This window comes from Mustelus asterias, unplaced genomic scaffold (genome assembly GCF_964213995.1).
Source record: "Mustelus asterias unplaced genomic scaffold, sMusAst1.hap1.1 HAP1_SCAFFOLD_957, whole genome shotgun sequence".
Taxonomy (NCBI): Eukaryota; Metazoa; Chordata; class Chondrichthyes; order Carcharhiniformes; family Triakidae; genus Mustelus; species Mustelus asterias.
This window is the reverse complement of record NW_027590903.1, coordinates 25,800-52,965: the sequence shown is the minus strand read 5'-3', so window position 1 is coordinate 52,965 and position 27,166 is coordinate 25,800. Positions and strand designations below refer to the sequence as shown.

At 47.5% G+C, this 27,166-nt stretch overlaps 1 protein-coding gene across 1 annotated transcript in view; it reads left to right on the top strand.

Moving 5' to 3' along the window:
* LOC144487660 (uncharacterized) overlaps positions 1 to 27,166 on the top strand; it is a 48,922-nt gene that overhangs the window by 7,541 nt on the left and 14,215 nt on the right. The window contains exons 2-5 of the mRNA XM_078205743.1: positions 2,304 to 2,555; positions 9,070 to 9,216; positions 20,012 to 20,344; positions 25,125 to 25,391. Of these exons, the coding sequence (XP_078061869.1) occupies positions 2,304 to 2,555; positions 9,070 to 9,216; positions 20,012 to 20,344; positions 25,125 to 25,391 (999 nt within the window). The remainder of the gene's footprint in view (positions 1 to 2,303; positions 2,556 to 9,069; positions 9,217 to 20,011; positions 20,345 to 25,124; positions 25,392 to 27,166) is intronic.

Here is a 27,166-nt window from a genome sequence, read left to right as displayed (position 1 = left end):
ATTGCGTACAGTTCTGGTCGCCGCATTATAGGAAAGATGTGGAAGCATTGGAAAGGGTGCAGAGGAGATTTACCAGGATGTTGCCTGGTATGGTGGGAAGGTCTTATGAGGAAAGGCTGAGGGACTTGAGGTTGTTTTCGTTAGAGAGAAGAAGGTTAAGAGGTGACTTAATAGAGGCATACAAGATGATCAGAGGATTAGATTGGGTGGATAGTGAGAGCCCTTTTCCTCGGATGGTGATAGCTAGCACGAGGGGACATAGCTTTAAATTGAGGGGTGAGAGATATAGGAAAGATGTTAGAGGTAGGTTCTTTACTCAGAGAGTAGTAAGGGCGTGGAATGCCCTGCCTGCAGCAGTAGTGGACTCGCCAACATTAAGGGCATTTAAATGGTTATTGGATAAACATATGGATGATATTGGAATAGTGTAGATTAGAGGGGCTTTAGATTGGTTTCACTGGTTGGCGCAACATCGAGGGCCGAAGGGCCTGTACTGCGCTGTAATGTTCTATGTTCTAATGAGGGGAGTACATGGAGTGAGAGCACGGAGAGTGCTCTGAAGATCTGGATCAAAGGTCTTGATCGTCTGTTGAGTTGACAGGTGTGTTCTTTGGTTGAATCTGCGCGTAACTGTAGTGTTCCCGGTTGTTCAGTTGTCGATACACCTCTTTGCAGTAATCCGTTCTGTTCAGTATGACGATGGACCCTCCTTTGTCTGCTGGTTTGATGACAATGTTGTGGTTGGTCTTGAGAGCGCGGATGGCGTTGCGTTCCAACCATTATTTTGTAAATTGAGTTTGTGTCTTTATATGTCCTGTTTGTGAACTGAAATCCCACTCACCCGATGAAGGGGCAGCGCTCCGAAAGCTAGTGGCTTGTGCTACCAAATAAACCTGTTGGACTTTAACCTGGTGTTGTGAGACTTCTTACTGTGTTTACCCCAGTCCAACACCGGCATCTCCACATCATGACAGCCAGCTGTGAACGATCCACACCTTCCCCCATCTGTAAAATCAGGCACTCTGCAAAATACAAGTGACAAGCAACACAGTTGGTTGGAACACAATGCACCATCTTTCCCTGGGGATAGTCGGCTCGACCAGACAGAGCCACCCCTGGTTGACAGAATCCCCTTTGCGTTTGTCAGCAAGGCTCCTTTTAACTATCGAAGGCAACACAGTGACAGTGATTAGCACTGCTACCTCACAGCGCCAGGGACCCGGGTTCACTGCTGCCTCACAGCGCCAGGGACCCAGGTTCACTGCTGCCTCACAGCGCCAGGGACCCGGGTTCACTGCTGCCTCACAGCGCCAGGGACCCGGGTTCACTGCTGCCTCACAGCGCCAGGGACCCAGGTTCACTGCTGCCTCACAGCGCCAGGGACCGGGTTCACTGCTGCCTCACAGCGCCAGGGACCGGGTTCACTGCTGCCTCACAGCGCCAGGGACCCGGGTTCACTGCTGCCTCACAGTGCCAGGGACCGGGTTCACTGCTGCCTCACAGCGCCAGGGACCCGGGTTCACTGCTGCCTCACAGCGCCAGGGACCCGGGTTCACTGCTGCCTCACAGCGCCAGGGACTCGGGTTCACTGCTGCCTCACAGCGCCAGGGACCCGGGTTCACTGCTGCCTCACAGCGCCAGGGACCCGGGTTCACTGCTGCCTCACAGCGCCAGGGACCTGGGTTCACTGCTGCCTCACAGCGCCAGGGACCCGGGTTCACTGCTGCCTCACAGTGCCAGGGACATGGGTTCAATTCCCGGTTGGGTCACTGTCTGTGTGGAGTCTGCACGTTCTCCCCGTGTCTGCGTGGGTTTCCTCCGGGTGCTCTGGTTTCCTCCCACAGTCAGAAAGACGTGCTGGTTAGGTGCATTGGCCGTGCTAAATTCTCCCTCAGTGTACCGGAACAGGCGTCGGAGTGTGTCGAATTGGGGATTTTCACAGTTACTTCATTGTCGTGTTGATGTAAGCGACTTGTGACACTAATAAATAAACTTCAAAAGAGCCAGCAGGAATTACAGGCCATTTCCCTGTCATTAATACACATGTAAGGGGAGTCTGACTACAGAAAGGGCCCTTCCCTGAGGAAGCAGCCATGCTCCCTTTGTTAAGCTGCAATATTCCTAAACGCCAGTGGTGTGGCTTTTAGCCTTCCCAGTGTTCCCTGGTTTGTCCCGCCGCCTTTGCTGTCTCGTTAATGTTACAGCCCTGCTTTTCCCCTGACTGAAGCCTCGCGTTAATGAAGTATCTGTAAGGTGGCTACGTCTTGTCCTGCAGTTAAACTCTTCCATTGTCATTGTTACAGGTGTTACAGGAGCAACTACGTTCTCTGACAAACACTCTCCTCTGCTGCTGTCCCGTTTTCCAGAAAGAGAGATTCACAGCGATGACGTGACTTTGTGGGAGTACGTGGCCCCAGGAAATGACACTCCAGCTTTCCAATCTGACAGGCGGAGCTCAGATTCCACTTTGAAGAATGGCTCTCTCCCGTTGCAGGCATTGGAACTGGAGGAAAGTCATCAGGAGTCTGGAAAAGGAGGCTTGCGGAAAAATCTAAGTGGGTGTAGATGATATTTGTGTCCGACACTGTGAGCGAGAGAGAATTTGTATTTTGATGGCATAAGACATCCTGACCAAGCCGTAACATTGACATCTCCTTGAGTATTACTGGAAAAAGAGCCATGCTGTTGAAGCTTTTCATCTTGCACTCATCAGAATAAAGAACAGTACAGCACAGGAACAGGCCCTTTGGCTCACCAAGCCTGTGCCGACATATGACGCCTTTCTAAAGACCTTTTGCCTCCATGGGGTCCACATCCCTCTATTCCTTGCCTATTCATGTATCCGTCAAGATGCTTCTTAAACTTTACTATTGTATCTGTTTCTACCACCTCCTCTGGCAGCACAAGCCAGGCACTCACCACTCCCTGTGTAAAAACAAATGCCTCTCACATCTCCTTTAAACTTTCCCCTTTTTACCTTAAACCTCTGTCCCCTGGTAATTGACATTCCGACCTTGGGAGAAAGACTCCGACTATCCCTCCAAAGTGGGCAACATTCTGGTAAACCTTTTCTGTATCCTCTCCAAAGCCCTTACATCCTTTGACAAGGTACCGCATGGTAAATTGTTGTATAAAGTTAAATCTCACGGGATCCAGGGTGAGGTATCTAAATGGATACAAAATTGGCTTCTTGACAGAAGCCAGAGGGTGGTTGGAGAGAGTTGTTTTTCAAACTAGAGGCCTGTGACCAGCGGTGTGCCTCAGGGATCAGTGCTGGGCTCACAGTTATTTGTCATTTATATTAATGATTTGGATGAGAATATAGGGGGCATGGTTAGTAAGTTTGCAGATGACACCAAGATTGGTGGCATAGTGGACAGTTATCTCCGATTGCAATGGGTTCTTGATCAATTGGGCCAGTGGGCTGACGAATGGCAGATGGAGTTTAATTTAGACAAATGCGAGGTGATGCATTTTGGTAGATTGAACCAGGGCGGGACTTACTCAGTTAATGGTAGGGTGATGGGGAGAGGTACAGAACAAAGAGATCTAGGGGTACATGTTCATAGCTCCTTGAAAGTGGAGTCACAGGTGGACAGGTGAAGGCATTCAGCATGCTTGGTTTCATTGGTCAGAACATTGAATACAGGAGTTGAGATGTCTTGTTGAAGTTGTACAAGACATTGGTAAGGCCACACTGTGTACAGTTCTGGTCACCCTATTATAGAAAGGATATTATTAAACTAGAAAGAGTGCAGAAAAGATTTACTCGGATACTACCGGGACTTGATGGATTGAGTTATAAGGAGAGGCTGAATAGACTGGGACTTTTTTCTCTGGAGCGTAGGGGGCTGAGGGGTGACCTTTTAGAGGTCTATAAAATAATGAGGGGCATAGACAAGGTAGATAGTCAATATCTTTTCCCAAAGGTAGGGGAGTCTAAAACTAGAAGACATAGGTTTAAGGTGAGAGAGGAGAGATACAAAAGTGTCCAGAGGGGTAATTATTTCACACACAGGGTGGTGAGTGTCTGGAACAAGCTGCCAGAAGTAGTAGTAGAGGCGGGTACAATTTTATCTTTTAAAAAGCATTTAGACAGTTACATGGGTAAGATGGGTATAGAGGGATGTGGGCCAAATGCGGGCAATTGGGATTAGCTTAGGGGTTTAAAAAAAAGGGTGGCATGGACAAGTTGGGCCGAAGGGTCTGTTTCCATGATGTAAACCTCTATGACTCTACAACTATGGTAGTGTGGCGAGCAGAGCTGTATGCAATATTCCAAACGTGGCATAACTAAAGTTCTAAACAGCTGCAACATGACTTGCCAATTTTTATCCTCTATACTCCAATCGATGAAGGTAAGCATGCTGTACGCCTTCATCATCTTACCTTGTGTTGCCACTTTCACGGAATGGTGGACACCTTTGTATGTTAATGCTTCAAAGGGTTCTGCCATTTACTGTATACTTTCCTCCTGCATTAGACCTTCCAAAATGCATCACCTCTCATTTGTCTGGATTAAATTCTGTGCCATCTCTGTGCCCAGGTCTCCAGCCTAGCTATATCCTGCTGTACACTCTGACAATCCTCCTTGCTATCCACAGCTCCCCCAATCTTAGTATCATCCGCAAATTCATAAAATTCATACTCATAGAATCCCTACAGTGCAGAAGGAGGCCATTCAGCCCATTGAGTCTGCACCAACCACAATCCCACACAGGCCCTATCCCCATAACCCCATGCATTTACCGTAGCTAGTCCCTGACCCTAAAGGGTAATCTACCATGACGGATCAACCTAACCCACACATCTTTGGAGTGTGGGAGGAAACCGGAGCACGCGGAGGAAACTCATGCAGACACGGAGAATGTGCAGACTCCACACAGACAGTGACCCAAGGCCGGATTTGAACCAGGATCCGTGGCACTGTGAGGCCACTGTGCCATCCTATTGCTGCCCTGGTCCCTCCACTCTGACGCTAAGGAAGCTCACCAACGCCTCTACTTTCTCACGAGGCTGAGAAAATTCGGCATGTCCACTACAACTCACCAATTTTTACAGATGCACCATAGAAAGCATCCTTTCCAATGTATCACAGCTTGGTATGGCTTCCGCTGTATCCAAATTTACCAATCAAACCACCTACATTCTCCTCCAAATCACTTATAAATATATATATATTGCAAACAACAGGGGTCCCAGCACTGATCCCTGCGGAACAAGATTGTCAAATTTGGAAAGGAATAACAATTTACCCAGCACAGAGAGCTATTGTTCACCCTTGCAAATCTCAGAACAAAATATCTAACGTTCGATGGGATTCTGTGATTGCGCAGCACTTGCCGAACAATCCTGGGTGTGCTCGAAATTACACAAATAACCACTCTGAGATACTCAGTTGGGCTCACAATGTAGCTCAAGTATGTGTGCTAGAAACTCCATCTGGTCAGATGCAGCATCCTGTCCTCTGCAGGCAAAAGGAACTTGTCCAGACATTGCACCTTTTTCGAAAGAACAAAAGAACCAATTGCTCCCTGGTAGATTCACCATGGCAACATCTGGACCAATCAGCGCCTAACGTACCAACGAATCAGCACCCCTTTTCTCAGGCAGTATAAATTGTTGCTCCTTTTAGATTTTTTTATTCTTACTTCTGTCCTGATGAGTGCATGATGAAAATCTTTGACAACATGTCTCTTTTTCTCAGCAAATTCTGAACTACCAAATGATGATTTAATATCCACACATCAGCGTTCTTTGCTTTGTTTTGTTTAGTCGCTTAGAAATTCCAAACCGTTGAGGATGTTTTAATCCTTCCCACCATGCCTGTGGTATTTAAATCCTGCCTTGCCTGCCCCATTCTGTCTCCCATGACAAACCTGAGAGTAAGATTCAACTCGGAATCAGCAGACTTGATGCCAGAAAAGGGGGTAGTTTGGGAAGCATTTGTACCACAGCTCGAGGTGGGTCCGTGCCAAAGGATAATGTCCAGGTCCACATTGGTGGAGTGAGACTGGCGAGGATCTAACTCGAGCACTTCCGGCTGTCCATTGGAGGCTGGGGAATAGGTGAGCCCTGCTTTAGCAGGATGAACAGATGGAGCTGTGAAACATGGGACAGGGAGAAATACCAGTCCCTCTCGCTATGAAGGCCAGCAGACCATTTGTATTCTTTACTGCCTGGTGCACCCGTTTACTTTCAGTGACTGATGCACAAGGACACCCAGCTCTTGCTGAGTATCCACCTCCCTCAATTTACACTTGAACTGAAGTGATGGATTTACAATTGAATAAAGAATGCAGTAAAAGCAGAGTGGTCTTAATGGGGGATTTTTTTTTTGGTGTGAACATTTTTATACCTTGTGTACACACAGAACACCGTAACCACAAGACAAAATTGATCAAGTTGCTGGAACAAGTAGGTTAAAGGTCAGGCTGAACTCCTTGGTTGGTTCTAATCGCAAAGTCATACCTTTAGCTAGAAAAGCGTCCACTCCTTGGGTCAGGTTTGGGATTTCTACCAGCCTTTAATTTGTCAGTTATTTCCTCCATATCTTCTGTCATTAGATCTTTGTAACAGTTGTCATTAATTTGCACCGTTGCTACTTTGACACAGGCGCCCAGATATATTGGCCTTGGAGGGAGTGCAGAGAAGGTTCACCAGGTTGATACCAGAGATGAGGGGTGTTGATTATGAGGAGAGACTGAGCAGATTGGGTTTGTATTCGTTGGAATTTAGAAGGCTGAGGGGGGATCTTATAGAGACCTATAAGATAATGAAGGGGCTGGATAGGGTAGAGGTGGAGAGATTCTTTCCACTTAGAAAGGAAGCTAGAACTAGAGGGCACAGCCTCAAAATAAAGGGAGGTCAGTTTAGGACAGAGTTGAGGAGGAACTTCTTCTCTCAGAAGATGGTGAATCCCTGGAATTCTCTGCCCACTGAAGTGGTGGAGGTTACCTCGTTGAATATGTTTAAATCACGGATAGATGGATTCCTGATCGGTAAGGCAATTAGGGGTTATAGGGATCAGGCGGTAAGTGGAACTGATCCACTTCAGATCAGCCATGATCTTATTGAATGGTGGGGCAGGCTCGAGGGGCTAGATGGCCTACTCCTGCCCCTATTTCTTATGTTCTTATGTGTAGTCACAATGTTGAGGGTTTATAATAGGCCGTCCAACAGCCAGCGGAAGATTGAGGAACAGATATATATAGGCAGATTTTGGCAAGGTGTAAAAGTAGCAGGGTTGTTGTGATGGGAGATTTTAACTTCCCCTATATTGGCTGGGACTCACTTAGTGCTCGGGGCATGGATGGGGCAGAGTTTGTAAGGAACATCCAGGAGGGCTTCTTGAAAAGTATGTAGATAGTCCAAAGATGTGCTGGTTAGGTAGATAGTCCAAAGATGTGCTGGTTAGGTTGATAGTCCAAAGATGTGCGGGTTAGGTTGATTGGCTATGCTAAAATTGCCCCTTAGTGTCCTGAGATGTGTAGGTTAGAGGGATTAGCGGCTAAATGTGTAGGGATATGGGGGTAGGGCCTGGGTGGGATTGTGGTCGGTGCAGACTCGATGGGCCAGATGGCCTCTATCTACACTATAGGGTTTCTATGATTCTAACTAGGGAAGGGGCCGTACTGAACCTGGTATTGGGGAATGAGCCTGGCCAGGTGGTTGATGTTTCAGTAGGGGAGCAGTTCGGGAACAGTGACCACAACTCAGTAAGCTTTAAGGTACTGATGGATAAAGATAAGAGTAGTCCTCAAGTGAAGGTGCTAAATTGGGGGAAGGCTAATTACAACAATATTAGGCAGAAACTGAAGAATGTAGATTGGGGGCAGATGTTTGAGGGCAAATCAACATCTGCATGTGGGAGGCTTTCAAGTGTAAGTTGATAGGGATTCAGGACCGGCACATTCCTGTAAGGATGAAGGATAAGCATGGCAAGTTTCGGGAACCTTGGGGATAACGAGAGATATTGTGAGCCTAGTCAAAGAGAAAAAGAAAGCATTTGTCAAAGCTGGGAGGCTGGGAACACACGAAGCAAGTGTGGAATACAAGGAAAGTAGAAAGGAACTTAGGCAAGGAATAAGGAGGGTTAAAAGGGTCATGAAAAGTCATTGGCTAACAGGATTAAGGAAAATCCCAAGGCTTTTTACACATATATAAAGAGCAAGTGGCAATGCAGGTGGAGAAGGTAGTCAAGAAGGCAGACGGGATGTTTGCCTTCATCGGCCGGGGCATTGAGTTTAAAAATTGGCAGGTCATGTGACAGCTTTATTGAACTTAGTTAGGCCACACTTGAAATTCTGGTCGCCACACTACCAGAAGGATGTGGAGGCTTTGGAGAGGGTACAGAAAAGATTTACCAGGATGTTGCCTGGTATGGAGGGCATTAGCTATGAGGAGAGGTTGGAGAAACTTGGTTTGTTCTCACTGGAACGATGGAGGTTGAGGGGAGATCTGATAGAAGTCTACAAGATTATGAGGGGCATGGACAGAGTGGATAGTCAGAAGCATTTTCCCAGGATGGAAGAGTCAATTACTAGGGGGCACAGGTTTAAGGTGCGAGGGGCAAGGTTTAAAGGAGATGTACGAGGCAAGTTTTTTACCCAGAGGGTGGTGGGTGCCTGGAACTCGCTGTCAGGGGAGGTATTGGAAGCACATACGATAGTGACTTTTAAGGGGTGTCTGGACAAATAAATAAATAGGATGGGAAGAGAGGGATATGGTCCCTGGAAGGGTAGGGGGTTTTAGTTCAGTCGGGCAGCATGGCCAGTGCAGGTTTGGAGGGCCGAAGGGCCTGTTGCAGTGCTGTAATTTTCTGTAATTTTCTTTGTTCTTATAATACCACTAGGCCATCGCCTCCCCTGTTAAATTTGCTAGCAGGTTTGAAGACAGCGTTCAAAAAGGAATTTAGCGTTATACTGGCCAGAGTGACAAAGCAAAGAGTATTGGCTGGAAAATAGGAGAAAAAGCGAGTCAGGAACAATGTACACTCTGAAAACTGCTGAGAACCTCGATGCAAATAAGGAAATGGCTGACTCATTTATTTTGCTTCCACACTCACAGCTAAGAAAGAGATTCACATGGTGGACAGTCCGAGAAAACCATGGGAGCATCAGGAACATCGATTGAACCAATTGAAACTCAAACAATTACCAATACTGAATGAAATGATGACATTGAGCGATTTGGAAAATGCTATAATTTTATCAGGTGGGTCATGCCTGCATAGAACTGAGGATGGCCCAGTCACTGCGCGTCATAGCTGTGGCCTTGGCCCAGGTTCAGAGGACTATCACTGAGAGGCACCCAAGCTTGCTCCAAGACTCGGAGGGCCATCGCCAAGGGCTCACGCACCATGGTGCAGACGCATTTGGGCCTCCAGGACTGGCAGGGCCAGGTCACTCCGGCTGCCCCGCTCTCCCATGGAACATCCCAGGGGCCCATGGGCACCCCGATGGAGGAGGAGGCACTGGAGCTCAGGCCGGGGCCTTCCACCCTGGAGACTCCAGCTGTCCCTAGCCCTTCTGAGTCCCCCCCCTTCCTGGTACCGGTGCACCCCATAGGCAGTGGGCTGAACAGGGTGGCGTGGCTACATCTGCGACACTCAAAAGCCATCCGGGCCCTCCAGGTACCCCCCCCCATTCCCTCCCAGGGAATGCCCAGCAAGTGTATCATGGGGCCTGACAAACAGCTGACTGCCTCCACTTCAAATGTGCATCCTGTAGGAAGGGCGAGGGATGAGGGGGGGGGGAGGGGAGGACCTAGACGCAGCGGTAGGCTGCGGAAGGTTCAGATGTTGTAGGGTCACTGAGAGGGCATGGCTGAAGGTGTGCAGGAATGAGGCATGTGGTTATTGGCAATTTAAAATCTCCCTCATGGATGTTGTTGCACTCCCAGCTGCTGACTGATCTGTCTGTGATCCGCCATCTCCCACAGGGATTTCCGTTCCCCGACCGTACGCATAGAAGCTCGTAGCGTCGTTCTGCGCGAGAGAGGTCCTTCAGTCCACCAAGTCTGCGATTCCCAGCTCCCAGCACCTGTGCCAGACCCTGGACTGCCATGGTACACCAAGCGCTCATCCGAAAATATCATTTGGGTTGCGAGGTCACTGGCCCTCATCAGTCGCGGGGGGGGGCGGAGGTGGGGGTCTCAGCGGCCTGAGTTCCTCTGCCCCAGTCCTGGCTGGCCCCCCGAGCAGGTCCAGTACTGGGGGAGTCCCGTAAGCCCCACAGTGATTTGATTCGATTTGATTTATTATTGTTGCATGTATTAGTATACAGTGAAAAGTGTTGTTTCTTGCGCACTGTACAGACAAAGCTTACCATTCATAGAGAAGGAAAGGAGAGGGTGCAGAATGCAGTGTTACAGTCAGAGCTAGGGTGTAGAGAAAGATCAACTTAATGCGAGGTAGGTCCATTCTAAAGTGTGATGGCAGCAGGGAAGATGCTGTGGTCTTGGGCAGAGCAGGAGCCAGACCAAGCTGTGATACATCCAGAAAAAATGTTTTCTATGGTGCATCTGGAAAAGTTGATGAGAGTCGTAGCGGACATGCCAAATTTCCTTAGTCTTCTGAGAAAGTAGAGGCATTGGTGGGGCTTTCTTAACTATAGTGTCGGCATGGGGGGGACCAGGACAGGTTGTTGGTGATCTGGACCTTAAAACCTGAAGCTTTCAACCATTTCTACTTCGTCCCTATTGACATAGACAGGGACATAAAACATAAAACATAGAACATAGAACAGTACAGCACAGAACAGGCCCTTCGGCCCATGATGTTGTGCCGAGCTTTATCTGAAACCAAGATCAAGCTATCCCACTCCCTATCATCCTGGTGTGCTCCATGTGCCTATCCAATAACCGCTTAAATGTTCCTAAAGTGTCTGACTCCACTATCACTGCAGGCAGTCCATTCCACACCCCAACCACTCTCTGCGTAAAGAACCTAACTCTGATATCCTTCCCGTATCTCCCACCATGAACCCTATAGTTATGCCCCCTTGTAATAGCTCCATCCACCCGAGGAAATAGTCTTTGAACGTTCACTCTATCTATCCCCTTCATCATTTTATAAACCTCTATTAAGTCTCCCCTCAACCTCCTCCGCTCCAGAGAGAACAGCCCCAGCTCCCTCAACCTTTCCTCATAAGACCTCCCCTCCAAACCAGGCAGCATCCTGGTAAATCTCCTTTGCACTCTTTCCAGCGCTTCCACATCTTATAGTGAGGTGACCAGAACTGCACACAATATTCCAAATGTGGTCTCACCAAGGTCCTGTACAGTTGCAGCATAACCCCACGGCTCTTAAACTCCAACCCCCTGTTAATAAAAGCTAACACACTATAGGTCTTCTTCACAGCTCTATCCACTTGACTGGCAACCTTTAGAGATCTGTGGATATGGACCCCAAGATCTCTCTGTTTCTCCACAGTCTTTAGAACCCTACCTTTGAGCCTGTAATCCACATTTAAATTAGTCCTACCAAAATGAATCACCTCACCTTTATCAGGGTTAAACTCCATTTGCCATTTTTCAGCCCAGCTTTGCATCCTATCTATGTCTCTTTGCAGTCTACAACAGCCCTCCACCTCATCCACTACTCCACCAATCTTGGTGTCATCAGCAAATTTACTGATCCACCCTTCAGCCCCCTCCTCTAAGTCATTAATAAAAATCACAAATAGCAGAAGACCAAGCACCGATCCCTGCGGCACTCCGCTAGCAACCTGCTTCCAGTCCGAAAATTTTCCATCCACCACCACTCTCTGTCTTCGATCAGATAGTAAGAAGTTTAACAACACCAGGTTAAAGTCCAACAGGTTTATTTGGTAGCAAAAGCCACACAAGCTTTCGGAGCTCCAAGGGGAGCTAAACTTCTGTTAAACTGTTAAACTTCTTACTGTGTTTACCCCAGTCCAACGCCGGCATCTCCACATCATGACTACCTTCGATCAGACAGCCAGTTACCTATCCAATCGGCCAACTTTCCCTCTATCCCACACCTCCTTACTTTCATCATAAGCCGACCATGGAGGACCTTATCAAACGCCTTACTAAAATCCATGTATATGACATCAACTGCCCTACCTTCATCAACACGCTTAGTTACCTCCTCAAAAATTCTATCAAATTTGTGAGGCACGACTTGCCCTTCACAAATCCGTGCTGACTATCCCGGATTAATCCGCATCTTTCTAAATGGTCGTAAATCCCATCCCAAAGGACCTTTTCCATCAACTTACCAACCACCCTCCCTCCGAACATCTATTTCCTCCAGCCTATTAGCCTGTAACACCTTCTCTTCCTCAAAGGCATGGCCCCTCTCCTTGGTGAACACTGAAGAAAAGTATTCATTCATCACCTCTCCTATCTCTACTGACTCCATACACAAGTTCCCACTACTGTCCTTGACCGGCCCTAACCTCACCCTGGTCATTCTTTTATTCCTCACATAAGAGTAAAAAGCCTTGGGGTTTTCCTTGATCCGACCCGCCAAGGACTTCTCATGCCCCCTCCTAGCTCTCCTAAGCCCCTATTTCAGACATGTTCTCCTTTACGCTTCCTGAAGTCGATGACAATCTCCTTCGTTTTGTTGACAATGTGGGAGAGATTATTGTTGCCACAGCAGTTCACCCCGATGCTCCATCTTATTCCTGTACTCTGTCTCGTCATTGTTTGAGATTTAACCCAGTATGGTTGTCATTAGCAAACTTGAAAATCGAATTGGAGGGGAATTTGGCCACACAGTCATAGGTATATTATGAGTATCGTAAGGGGCTGAGAACACTGCCTTGTGGGGCACCGGTGTTGCGGATGATCGTGGAGGAGGTGTTGTTGCCTATCCTTACTGATTGTGGTCTGTGAGTTAGGAAGTTCAGGATCCAGTCGCAGAGGGAGGTGCCGAGACCCAGGCCCCGGAGTTTGGAGATGTATTTCGTGGGAATAATAGTGTTGAAGGCTGAGCTGTAGTCAATAAATAGGAGTCTTCCTAGGTGTCCTTGTTATCTAGGTGTTCCAGGGTTGAGTGCAGGGCCAGGGAGATGGCGTCTGCTGTGGACCTGTTGCGGCGGTAGGTGAACTGTAGTGGATCCAGGTAGTCCGGGAGGCTGAAATTGATTTGTGCCGTGACTAACCTTTTGAAGCACTTCATAATGATGGATGTCAGAGCCACCGGCCGATAGTCATTAAGGCTGCCTGGCTTTTCTTAGGTATCGGGATGATAGTGGTCTTCTTGAAGCAGATAGGGAGCTCAGATTGTTGTAAAGAGAGGTTGAAGATGTCTGTGAATACTCCCGTCAGCTGATCCGCGCAGGATCTGAGTGCTCGTCCGGGTACCCCACCAGAAAGGTCAAGTCCTTTCTGTGGGTTGACCTTCGAGAAAGCTGCTCTGACATCTGTAATGGTGACCCCAGATACAGCTTCATCCAGGGCTTCCAGGGTGGAGGGCTTGCACTCGCTGACCTCTTACTCAAAACGGGCGTAGAATGCATTGAGCTCATCAGGGAGAGGTGCGTTGGAGCCGGCGATTTTACATGTCTTCACCTTGTAGCCTGTTGTGACTTGCAGACCTTGCCATAGTTGGCGGGGGTCGGTGTGGCTAGCCTGGGACTCTAGCTTGGTCTGGTATTGTCTTTTGGCATAGAACATAGAACATAGAAAGCCACAGCACAAACAGGCCCTTCGGCCCACAAGTTGCGCCGATCATATCCCTACCTCTAGGCCTATCTATCGCCCTCAATCCCATTAAATCCCATGTACTCATCCAGAAGTCTCTTAAAAGACCCCAACGAGTTTGCCTCCACCACCACCGACGTCAGCCGATTCCACTCACCCACCACCCTCTGAGTGAAAAACTTACCCCTGACATCTCCTCTGTACCTACCCCCCAGCACCTTAAACCTGTGTCCTCTCGTAGCAACCATTTCAGCCCTTGGAAATAGCCTCTGAGAGTCTACCCTATCCAGACCTCTCAACATCTTGTAAACCTCTATCAGGTCACCTCTCATCCTTCGTCTCTCCAGGGAGAAGAGACCAAGCTCCCTCAACCTATCCTCATAAGGCATGCCCCCCAATCCAGGCAACATCCTTGTAAATCTCCTCTGCACCCTTTCAATGGCTTCAACATCTTTCCTGTAATGAGGTGACCAGAACTGCGCGCAGTACTCCAAGTGGGGTCTAACCAGGGTCCTATAAAGCTGCAGCATTATCTCCCGACTCCTAAACTCAATCCCTCGATTAATGAAGGCTAGTACGCCGTACGCCTTCTTGACCGCATCCTCCACCTGCGAGGCCGATTTAAGAGTCCTATGGACCCGGACCCCAAGGTCCTTCTGATCCTCTACACTGCTAAGAATGGTACCCTTCATATTATACTGCTGCTTCATCCCATTGGATCTGCCAAAATGGATCACTACACACTTATCCGGGTTGAAGTCCATCTGCCACTTCTCCGCCCAGTCTTGCATTCTATCTATGTCTCGCTGCAACTTCTGACATCCCTCCAAACTATCCACAACACCACCTACCTTGGTGTCGTCAGCAAACTTACCAACCCATCCCTCCACTTCCTCATCCAGGTCATTTATGAAAATGACAAACAGCAAGGGTCCCAGAACAGATCCCTGGGGCACTCCACTGGTCACTGACCTCCATGCAGAGAAAGACCCCTCCACAGCCACTCTCTGCCTTCTGCAGGCAAGCCAGTTCTGGATCCACAAGGCAACAGCCCCTTGGATCCCATGCCCTCTCACTTTCTCAAGAAGTCTTGCATGGGGGACCTTATCGAATGCCTTGCTGAAGTCCATATAGACCACATCCACCGCTCTTCCTTCGTCAATGTGTTTGGTCACATTTTCAAAGAACTCAACCAGGCTCGTAAGGCACGACCTGCCCTTGACAAAGCCGTGCTGACTACTTTTGATCATACTAAACTTCTCTAGATGATCATAAATCCTGTCTCTCAGGATCCTCTCCATCAACTTACCAACCACTGAGGTTAGACTCACCGGTCGGTAATTTCCCGGGCTGTCCCTGTTCCCTTTCTTGAATATAGGGACCACATCTGCAATCCTCCAATCCTCCGGAACCTCTCCCGTCTCCATCGACGATGCAAAGATCATCGCCAAAGGCTCCGCAATCTCCTCCCTCGCCTCCCACAGTAACCTTTGATGGATCTCCTTAGATCAAATCTGGCTTTCTTGTATTGGTCAGGGTCGTCTGACTCGAAATCCTCAGACCTAGACTTCAGCAAGCAGTGGATATTCCTGTTCCCAGGTTATCCCTGTTCCCAGTTCACTGGTAACCCAGTGACAGACAGTCCTGATGGCATCGTCATCAGGATGCCCCCAGCCACTGAGATTGCCAGCCCCCCTCCAGCACTGCCACCCCCAGCCCCAGGGTATTGGGTGCATACATGGTGACGCCCCTGACCCTCACTCAGATGTGATCCCGGGTGCCAGTGTGCAGTTGGAAAACAGGTAGGAGTCAGACTTGTGTGGCACCAGGGTAGCATCACAGCGTGCCGCATAGCGAGTCGTCATCATCCTCCTGCCTGGACAGGGAACTCGCTACAATCGCCAGTCAGGCCCATCACCCTGCCGTGATGCCAGTGAGGCCGATGCGGGGGAAGGGTAGGGGGCGCGCAGGTGTCATTTGCTGCAGGGGCGTCAGATCTGATGGACCCCACACATCTTGTTGGTGAATCTTGTGACACTGAGGGCTTGGCTCCCTTGCTGTTTGTAATGTAGATTAATGATCTAGACGTGAGTGTCAGTAAGCTTACAGGCTACTGACATGGTGTGGTAGATAGTGAGGAGGAAAGCCTTAGATTACAAGATGATGTAGACAAGACAGACCTCCCCTTGGGAAATAAGGAAGGGCAGGTGACAGAAGCGTTAGTGAGGGATCACTGTGGGACCAGTGACCATAATTCTATTAGTTTTAAGATAGCTATGGAGAATGATAAGTCTGGCCCAAAAATTAAAATTCTAAATTGGGGAAGGCCAATTTTGATAGCAGGAACTTTCAACAGTTAATTGGGGGAGTGTGTGGGAAGGCAAAGGGACGTCTGGTAAGTGGGAGACTTTCAAAAGTGTGTTAACCAGGGTTCAGGGTAAACACATTCCTCTTAGAGTGAAGGGCAAGGCTGGTAGAAATAGGGAACCCTGGATGACTCAGGATATTGAGGCCCTGGTCAAGAAGAAGGCGGCACAGGACATGCATAGGCAGCTAGGATCAAGTGAATCCCTTGAAGAGTACAGGGGGTTTAGGAGTAAAGTTAAGAGAGAAATCAGGAGGGCAAAAAGGGGACATGAGATTGGTTTGGCAGATAAGGCAAAGGAGAATCCAAAAAGCTTCTACAAATACATAAAGGGCAAAAGGGTAACAAGGGAAGGAGTAGGACCTTTTAAGGATCAACAAGCTCACCTATGTGCGGATCCACAAGAGATGGGCGAGATCCTAAATGAGAATTCCTCACTGTTGAGAAAAGCAAGGATGTTAGAGTCATAGAGGTTTACAGCATGGAAATAGGCCCTTCGGCCCAACTTGTCCATGCCACCCTTTTTTTTAAAACCCCTAAACTAATCCCAATTGCCCGCATTTGGCCCATATCCCTCTATACCCATCTTACCCATGTAACTGTCTAAATGCTTTTTAAAAGACAAAATTGTACCCGCCTCTACTACTACCTCTGGTAGCTTGTTCCAGACACTCACCACCTTCTGTGTGAAAAACTGCCCCTCTGGACACTTGTGTATCTCTCCCCTCTCACCTTAAACCTATGTCCTCTAGCTTTAGACTCCCCTACCTTTGGGAAAAGATAATGATTATCTAGATGATCTATGCCCCTTATTATTTTATAGACCTCTATAAGGTCACCCCCTCAGCCTCCTACGCTCCAGAGAAAGAAGTCCCAGTCTATCCAGCCTCTCCTTATAACTCAATCCATCAAGTCCCGATAGCATCCTAGTAAATCTTTTCTGCACTCTTTCCAATTTAATAATATCCTTTCTATAATAGGGTGACCAGAATTGCACAAACTATTCTAAGTGTGGCCTTACCAATGTCTTGTACAACTTCAACAAGACATTCCAACTCCTGTATTCAATGTTCTGACTGATGAAACCAAGCATGCCGAATGCCTTCTTAGGGAACTCGGGAAAATAAATAGTGATGTCTTGAGGAGTATACATATAACAGAGAAGGAAGTGCTGGAAGTCTTAAAGCGCATCAAGGTAGATAAATCCCCGGAACCTGATGAAGTGTATCCCAGGACATCGTGAGAGGCTAGGGAGGAAATTGCGGGTCCCCTAGCAGAGATATTTGAATCATAAATAGTCACAAGTGAGGTGCCTGAAGATTGGAGAGTGACAAATGTTGTGCCTTTGTTTAAAAAGGGCTGCAGGGAAAAGCCTGGGAACTACAGGCCAGTGAGCCTCACATCTGTGGTGGGTAAGTTGTTGGAAGGTATTTTGAGAGACAGGACCTACAGGCATTTAGAGACACAAGGACTGATTAGGGACAGTCAGCATGGCTTTGTGAGTGGAAAATCATGTCTCACAAATTTGATTGAGTTTTTTGAAGGGATAACCAAGAAGGTAGATGAGGGCAGTGCAGTTGATGTTGTCTACATGGACTTTAGCAAGGCCTTTGACAAGGTACTGCATGGTAGGTTGTTGCATAAGGTTAAATCTCACCGGATCCAGGGTGAGGTAGCCAAATGGATACAAAATTGGCTTGATGACAGAAGACAGAGGGTGGTTGTAGAGGGTTGTTTATCAAACTGGAGGCCTGTGACCAGGGATCGGTTCTGGGTCCACTGTTATTTGGCAGTTATATTAATGATTTGGATGAGACTATAGGAGGCATGGTTAGTAAGTTTGCAGATGACAAAAGATTGGTGGCATAGCGGACAGTGAAGAAGGTTATCTCCAATTGCGACAGGATCTTGATCAATTGGGCCAGTGGGCTGATGAATGGCAGATGGAGTTTAATTTAGATAAATGCGAGGTGATGCATTTTGGTCGATCGAACCAAGGCAGGACTTACTCAGTTAATGGTAGGGCGTTGGAGAGAGTTATAGAACAAAGAGATCTAGGGGTACAGGTTCATAGCTCCTTGAAAGTGGAGTCACAGGTGGACAGAGTGGTGAAGAAGGCATTCGGCATGCTTGGTTTCATTGGTCAGAACATTGAATACAGGAATTGGGACGTCTTGTTGAAGTTGTACAAGACATTGGTGAGGCCACATTTGGAATAGTGTGTGCAATTCTGGTCACCCTATTATAGAAAGGATATTATTAAACTAGAAAGAGTGCAGAAAAGATTTACTAGGATGCTACCGAGAATTGATGGTTTGAGTTATAAGGAGAGGCTGGATAGACTGGGAATTTTTTCTCTGGAGCGTAGGAGGCTGAGGGGTGACCTTATAGAGGTCTATAAAATAATGAGGGGCACAGATCAGATAGATAGTCATATCTTTTCCCAAAGATAGGGAAGTCTAAAACTAGAGGGCATAGGTTTAAGGTGAGAGGGGAGTGATACAAAGGGTCCAGAGGGGCAATATTTTCACACAGAGCGTGGTGAGTGTCTGGAACAAGCTGCCAGAGGTAGTAATAGGGGCAGGTACAATTTTGTCTTTTTAAAAGCATTTAGACAGTCACAAAGTAGTTACATGGGTAAGATGGCATAGAATGATATGGGCCAAACGCGGTCAATTGGGACTAGTTTAGGGGTTTAAAAAAGGGGCAGGATGGACAAGTTGGGCCGAAGGGCCTGTTTCCATGCTGTAAACCTCTCTGACTATAACTGCAAATGAACTGTAACCCTGAAAATGATGAGGTGATGCATTTTGGGAGCAATAACAGGGCAAGGAAATAGACAATGAGTACTAGGATGCTAGGATGGAGGACCAGAGGGAGTTTGGGATGCCTGTCCATAGATCCCTGAAGGCAGCAGGACAGGTAGATAAGGTGGTTGAGAAGGCATATGGGATACTTGCTGTTATTAGCCGAGGCATCAAATATAAGAGCAAGGAGGTTACGATGGAGCTGTCTAAAACGCTGGTTAGGCCATAGCTAGAGTACTGTGCGCAGTTCTGGTCACCACACTATCGGAAAGATGTGATTGCACTGGAGAGGGTGCAGAGGAGATTCACCAGGATGCTGCCTGGGGTGGAGCATTCCAGCTATGAAGGGAGGCTGGTTAGGCTGGGGTTGTTTTCCTGAGAGCAGAGAAGGACCTCATCGGGATGTACAAAATTTTGAGGGATTATAGATAGGGTGGATAGGAAGACACTTTACCCCTTAGTTGAGGGATCAATAACCAGGGGGCAGAGATTTAAGGTAAGGGGAAGGAAGGAATTTGAGGAGAAACCTTTTCACCCAGTGGGTGGTGGGAATCTGGAACTCACTGCCTGAAAGGAGGGTCAAGGCGGGAACCCTCACGACATTTAAGAAGCGTAAGAGTTATAGGTTTCTCTCTCTCTCCTTGGGCTGTGTATCTCTCCCAGCTCTGCCTCTCACTCAGTTCTGCCTCTCTCCCAGCTCTGCCAGCTCTGCCTCTCTCCCAGCTCTGCCTCTCTCTCAGGTTCAAGCTGTCGCTCTCATTCTTCAGCCTTTGCTTATCATCTCCTGGCCGTATGTCTCCGGCAGCTCTGCCTCTCTGCAGGATGCTATTTGTGACTTTGGGAAGAGCCACTTCAATGCTGAGGGAGCGACATAATCCTGATGGTTGGGATTCCAGCCTGGAGTTCTGAAAAAGCTGGGCAGAGGTTTCTCTCGGACTGAGGGTTTTCCGACCCTGACCGCTCCTTCCAGATTTGGAGCCAAGGTGTGCTCAGTATTCTGCTCAATGTGCCTGACTTTTGTCCTCGTGTCTTGTTGCTGAACCTTTCACTGAGGACAAAGAGATCGAGCGATTTCTTTTCCTCGAGAATAACTTACGCAGAAAGGAAATCCCATTTTCCTGCAAGTCTCTTAACTTACTCTCAACTAATTCCTTTCTTTCAGGAGAAGATGTCACGCCAAAACCAGTCAAAGTATACAGCCTTGTAGGTTCATCTGTCTTCCTGCAAATCAATCACAATCACTCCTTTATCACCATCTGGCGCTTTTTAAACTATTATCAAGATCGGGTCATTGTGGAGTTTCTGGATAAAATCAGCGACTTGGATATCAATTCATATTTTAAATCCCGAGTGATGTTTGACATGGAGACTGGATCTCTGTCTCTGAAGGATATGCAATTGGAGGACAGTGGCTTGTATGAAGCGGTTTACCTTAAATTTGGAGTCATGAATGGAATTATCTTCAAAAACCACAATTTTCAAGTCGAAGTCCAGGGTAAGTGTGGTGTTATAATTCAGGTCAGTAACTCCAAAGCATTATATGAAGTCCACCTGGATCATAAGTTTTGCATTTTGAATTTGGCTGGGATAAGCATGAGATGTTCCATCTCAGGTATGATTCAAATGAGCCACTGGGGAGCTTTTGTCAAACAACTTATTGAAGCAGCTTATTTAACAATACAGTTCACATGTAGCAATTACTTTTACCAATTACAAACAAGGAAAAAAAAACCATGATGTTGTATAAACCTGAACAAATATATGAAATGTTCCAACCAAACAATCCCCCTTAAACAAAGCCCTTGCCTCAGGTTCAGCACAGAAAATACGAATGCTCAAGTGATGCTGGAATTTAGTTCCTTGGTTGGATGCTGCAGTTCCCTTGACACACAGACAGAGAAGCTTTAAGTCAGATCAGCTTCCCAAAACACAGGGGGAGAGAGAGAGAGAGAGACTCTAGTTACTAGCTAGCAAACTATGAACAGCAGAATTTTCACTCCACGAAGGCCAGGAGACCTGCTTCCAGCTAGCTCGCAGAATTCCCACTACCAGGGAGAGAGAGAGAGAGAAACACTGCTTTCAGTCTCATGTCCAAACACCTTCGAAACTAAAACAGCAGCTCAAAACTAAAGATGAAAGCATCTTGTCACCTGACCTGTCAATCATTTTTCCTCCTAACAACGCAGGGTCATAAAACAGATCCCAGGAAGTACCTGAGGCCCAGAGTAAAAATAAACAAGACCCCATTTAAGCCATTGAAGCAGCAATAAAAGGACTTCCTGCAGACAGCCCGGCAACAATGAGAAATACAAAAGCTGCTTATAGCTGCAGAGAACATGATTTTTAAAAAAAATTCTTGAAGGCACACGAACGTCAAAGTGTTTGTACGCACCTCTCACAATCCATGGACAATCATAGAACATAGAACAGTACAGCACAGAACAGGCCCTTCGGCCCACGATGTTGTGCCGAGCTTTATCTGAAACCAAGATCAAGCTATCCCCCTCCCTATCATCCTGGTGTGCTCCATGTGCCTATCCAATAACCGCTTAAATGTTCCTAAAGTGTCTGACTCCACTATCACTGCAGGCAGTCCATTCCACACCCCAACCACTCTCTGCGTAAAGAACCTACCTCTGATATCCTTCCTATATCTCCCACCATGAACCCTATAGTTATGCCCCCTTGTAATAGCTCCATCCACCCGAGGAAATAGTCTTTGAACGTTCACTTTATCTATCCCCTTCATCATTTTATAAACCTCTATTAAGTCTCCCCTCAGCCTCCTCCGCTCCAGAGAGAACAGCCCTAGCTCCCTCAACCTTTCCTCATAAGACCTACCCTCCAAACCAGGCAGCATCCTGGTAAATCTCCTCTGCACTCTTTCCAGCGCTTCCACATCCTTCTTATAGTGAGGTGACCAGAACTGCACACAATATTCCAAATGTGGTCTCACCAAGGTCCTGTACAGTTGCAGCATAACCCCACGGCTCTTAAACTCCAACCCCCTGTTAATAAAAGCTAACACACTATAGGCCTTCTTCACAGCTCTATCCACTTGAGTGGCAACCTTTAGAGATCTGTGGATATGGACCCCAAGATCTCTCTGTTCCTCCACAGTCTTCAGAACCCGACCTTTGACCCTGTAATCCACATTTAAATTAGTCCAACCAAAATGAATCACCTCACATTTATCAGGGTTAAACTCCATTTGCCATTTTTCAGCCCACCTTTGCATCCTATCTATGTCTCTTTGCAGCCTACAACAGCCCTCCACCTCATCCACTACTCCACCAATCTTGGTGTCATCAGCAAATTTACTGATCCACCCTTCAGCGCCCTCTTCTAAGTCATTAATAAAAATCACAAAGAGCAGAGGACCAAGCAGTGATCCCTGCGGCACTCCGCTAGCAACCTGCCTCCAATCCGAAAATTTTCCATCCACCACCACCCTCTGTCTTCGATCAGACAGCCAGTTACCTATCCAATCGGCCAACTTTCCCTCTATCCAACACCTCCTCACTTTCATCATAAGCCGACCATGGGGGACCTTATCAAACGCCTTACTAAAATCCATGTATGTGACATCAACTGCCCTACCTTCATCAACACACTTAGTTACCTCCTCAAAAAATTCAATCAATTTGTGAGGCACGACTTGCCCTTCACGAATCCGTGCTGACTATCCCGGATTAATCCGCATCTTTCTTAATGGTCGTAAATCCCATCTCGAAGGACCTTTTCCATCAATTTACCAACCACCGAAGTAAGACTAACCGGTCTATAATTACCAGGGTCATTTCTATTCCCTTTCTTAAACAGAGGAACAACATTCGCCACTCTCCAGTCCTCTGGCACCATCCCCGTGGACAGTGAGGACCCAAAGGTCAAAGCCAAAGGCTCTGCAATCTCATCCCTTGCCTCCCAAAGAATCCTAGGATATATTTCATCAGGCCCAGGGGACTTATCGACCTTCAGTTTATTCAAAACTGCCAAGACATCCTCCCTCCGAACATCTATTTCCTCCAGCCTATTAGCCTGTAACACCTTCTCTTCCTCAAAAACATGGCCCCTCTCCTTGGTGAACACTGAAGAAAAGTATTCATTCATTACCTCGCCTATCTCTACTGACTCCATACACAAGTTCCCACTACTGTCCTTGACCGGCCCTAACCTCACCCTGGTCATTCTTTTATTCTTCACATAAGAGTAAAAAGCCTTGGGGTTTTCCTTGATCCGACCCGCCAAGGACTTCTCATGTCCCCTCCTCGCTCTCCTAAGCCCCTTTTTCAGCTCGTTCCTTGCTAACGTGTAACACTCAATCGAGCCATCTGAACCTTGTTTCCTCATCCCTACATAAGCTTGCCTCTTCCTTTTCACAAGACATTCCACCTCTTTCGTGAACCATGGTTCCCTCACTCGGCCATTTCCTCCCTGCCTGACAGGGACATACCTATCAAGGACACCCAGTATTTGTTCCTTGAAAAAGTTCCACTTTTCATTAGTGCCTTTCCCTGACAGTTTCTGTTCCCAACTTATGCCCCCTAATTCTTGCCTAATCGCATCATAATTACCTCTCCCCCAATTGTAAACCTTGCCCTGCCGTACGGCCCTATCCCTCTCCATTGCAATAACAAAAGACACCAAATTGTGGTCACTATCTCCAAAGTGCTCTCCCACAACCAAATCTAACACTTGGCCCGGTTCATTTCCCAGTACCAAATCCAATGTGGCCTCACCTCTTGTCGGCCTATCCACATATTGTGTCAGGAAACCCTCCTGCACAAAAACTGCCCCATCCGAACTATCAATCGAACAAATCATTCCTCTTCCCGATTAACCCTTCTCGTCTTTCTATTCCCCATCGTTTTGTTTAATCTAATTTGGACTCAATTTCTGTTGGGATTTTCTACTTAGCTAATTCTAGTTTTATATCCTCAGAACTCACTCATTACTCTGGTTATTTAGCTATTTGCTGTTAGACCATAAGATACAGGAGCAGAATTAGGCCATTCAGCCCATCGAGTCTGCTCCGTCATTGGATCATGGTTGATAAGTTTCTCAACCCCATTCTCCCTCCTTTTCCCCTGACCAATCATGAGCCTATCTATCTCGATCATAGAATTACAGAATCCCTACAGTGCAGAACGAAGCCATTCGGCCAATCGAGTCTGCATCGACCACAATCCCACCCAGGCCCTTTTCCCATTAACCCACATTTTTACGCTGCTAATCCCCTGACACTAGGGTTAATTTAGAATGGCCAATCAACCTAACCCGCACATCTTTGGACTGTGGGAGGCAACCAGAGCACCCGGAGGAAACCCACGCAGAGACGAGGAGAACTAACAAACTCCACATAGACGGTGACCCAAACCGGGAATCGCACCTGGTCCCTGGCGCTGTGAGGCAGCAGTGAACCCGGGTCCCTGGCGCTGTGAGGCAGCAGTGAACCCGGGTCCCTGGCGCTGTGAGGCAGCAGTGCCAATGACTGTGCCACCGGGAATGGAGCCGGGTCCCTGGCGCTGTGAGGCAGCAGTGAACCCGGGTCCCTGGCGCTGTGAGGCAGCAGTGAACCCGGGTCCCTGGCGCTGTGAGGCAGCAGTGAACCCGGGTCCCTGGCGCTGTGAGGCAGCAGTGAACCCGGGTCCCTGGCACTGTGAGGCAGCAGTGAACCCGGGTCCCTGGCGCTGTGAGGCAGCAGTGAACCCGGGTCCCTGGCGCTGTGAGGCAGCAGTGAACCCGGGACCCTGGCACTGTGAGGCAGCAGTGAACCCGGGTCCCTGGCGCTGTGAGGCAGCAGTGAACCCGGGTCCCTGGCGCTGTGAGGCAGCAGTGAACCCGGGTCCCTGGCGCTGTGAGGCAGCAGTGAACCCGGGTCCCTGGCGCTGTGAGGCAGCAGTGAACCCGGGTCCCTGGCGCTGTGAGGCAGCAGTGCTAACCACTGTGCCGCTCTTTCGGTTATTGGTTTTCTTGCATATCTGAACCTTTGTCACTTGCAGTTTGTGATTTGTTTCATTTCTCTGCTTCATGATGTTTGATATTCTCTTTCTCCGCTGTTGAGACTCACAGCAAGGAATTATTCTGCAAATCTCCCATTTCCTTTCGACCGTTTGCAACATCACCCTCACCTGATAAAGAACCACAGAGCCAAAGCCAGCCCCGGGGTGACTGGGTAATTGGGAATTACTGATCCAAGGCTGGCCCCAGGGTGACTGGGTAATTGGGAATCACTTGGATTAGATCCCTTTGTGACTTTCCCTTTTTAATTACAGAGAGGCTGAGAGTGCCGCAGATTGAGCAGATTCCTACATACAGAGCAGGCAATGTTCGGCTGGTTTGCACTGTGGTGAAAGGAAAAGCGAGTTCCATCCTTTGGCTAAAAGATGACATATATTTGGACAGCCCAGAAGTGCATTTGGAAGGTGATTCCAGTATGTTGCATATTGAGGACATGGAAGTGAAACACTGCGGCATGTATACCTGCATAGTGCAAAACGCAGTCAGTCTCAACCGCAACTCACATTTCCTCACAGCAGACGGTAGGATTTCATACAGCTACCACAGTGTTAAAGGCATGGAATTGAATTCTGACTGTACTGGGTAAATGGTCGCAGTCTGATACAGTGTGAGGGACATGGGATTATATTCTGACTGTACTGGGTAAATGGTCACAGTCTGATACAGTGTGAGGGACATGGGATTATATTCTGACTGTACTGGGTAAATGGTCACAGTCTGATACAGTGTGAGGGACTGGGATTATATTCTGACTGTACTGGGTAAATGGTCACAGTCTGATACAGTGTGAAGGACTGGGATTATATTCTGACTGTACTGGGTAAATGGTCACAGTCTGATACAGTGTGAGGGACATGGGATTATATTCTGACTGTACTGGGTAAATGGTCACAGTCTGATACAGTGTGAGGGACATGGGATTATATTCTGACTGTACTGGGTAAATGGTCGCAGTCTGATACCGTGTGAGGGACATGGGATTATATTCTGACTGTACTGGGTGATGTTTCACAGTCTGATACAGTGTGAGGGACATGGGATTATATTCTGACTGTACTGGGTAAATTGTCGCAGTCTGATACTGTGTGAGGGACATGGGATTATATTCTGACTGTACTGGGTAAATGGTCACAGTCTGATACAGTGTGAGGGATTGGGATTATATTCTGACTGTACTGGGTAAATGGTCACAGTCTGATACAGTGTGAGGGACATGGGATTATATTCTGACTGTACTGGGTAAATGGTCACAGTCTGATACAGTGTGAGGGACATGGGATTATATTCTGACTGTACTGGGTAAATGGTCACAGTCTTATACAGTGTGAGGGACATGGGATTATATTCTGACTGTACTGGGTGATGTTTCACAGTCTGATACAGTGTGAGGGATTGGGATTATATTCTGACTGTACTGGGTAAATGGTCACAGTCTGATACAGTGTGAGGGACATGGGATTATATTCTGACTGTACTGGGTGATGTTTCACAGTCTGATACAGTGTGAGGGATTGGGATTATATTCTGACTGTACTGGGTAAATGGTCACAGTCGGATACAGAGTGAGGGACATGGGATTATATTCTGACTGTACTGGGTAAATGGTCACAGTCTGATACAGTGTGAGGGACATGGGATTATATTCTGACTGTACTGTGTAAATGGTCACAGTCTGATACAGTGTGAGGGACATGGGATTATATTCTGACTGTACTATGTAAATGACCACAGTCTGATACAGTGCGAGGGACATGGGATTATATTCTGACTGTACTGGGTAAATGGTCACAGTTTGATACAGTGTGAGGGATTGGGATTATATTATGACTGTACTGGGTAAATGGTCACAGTTTGATACAGTGTGAGGGATTGGGATTATATTCTGACTGTACTGGGTAAATGGTCACACTCTGATACAGTGTGAGGGATTGGGATTATATTCTGACTGTACTGGGTAAATGGTCACAGTCTGATACAGTGTGAGGGACTTGGGATTATATTCTGACTGTACTGGATAAATGGTCACAGTTTGATACAGTGTGAGGGATTGGGATTATATTCTGACTGTACTGGGTAAATGGTCACATTCTGATACAGTGTGAGGGACATGGGATTATATTATGACTGTACTGGGTAAATGGTCACAGTCTGATACAGTGTGAGGGATTGGGATTATATTCTGACTGTACTGGGTAAATGGTCATCGGCTGATCTTCTGACTGTACTGGATATGCTTTCAAAGTTCTCTACTACCCTTTTAAAGAAGGCAATCTGCTGTTGTACTCAGTCTGGCCTA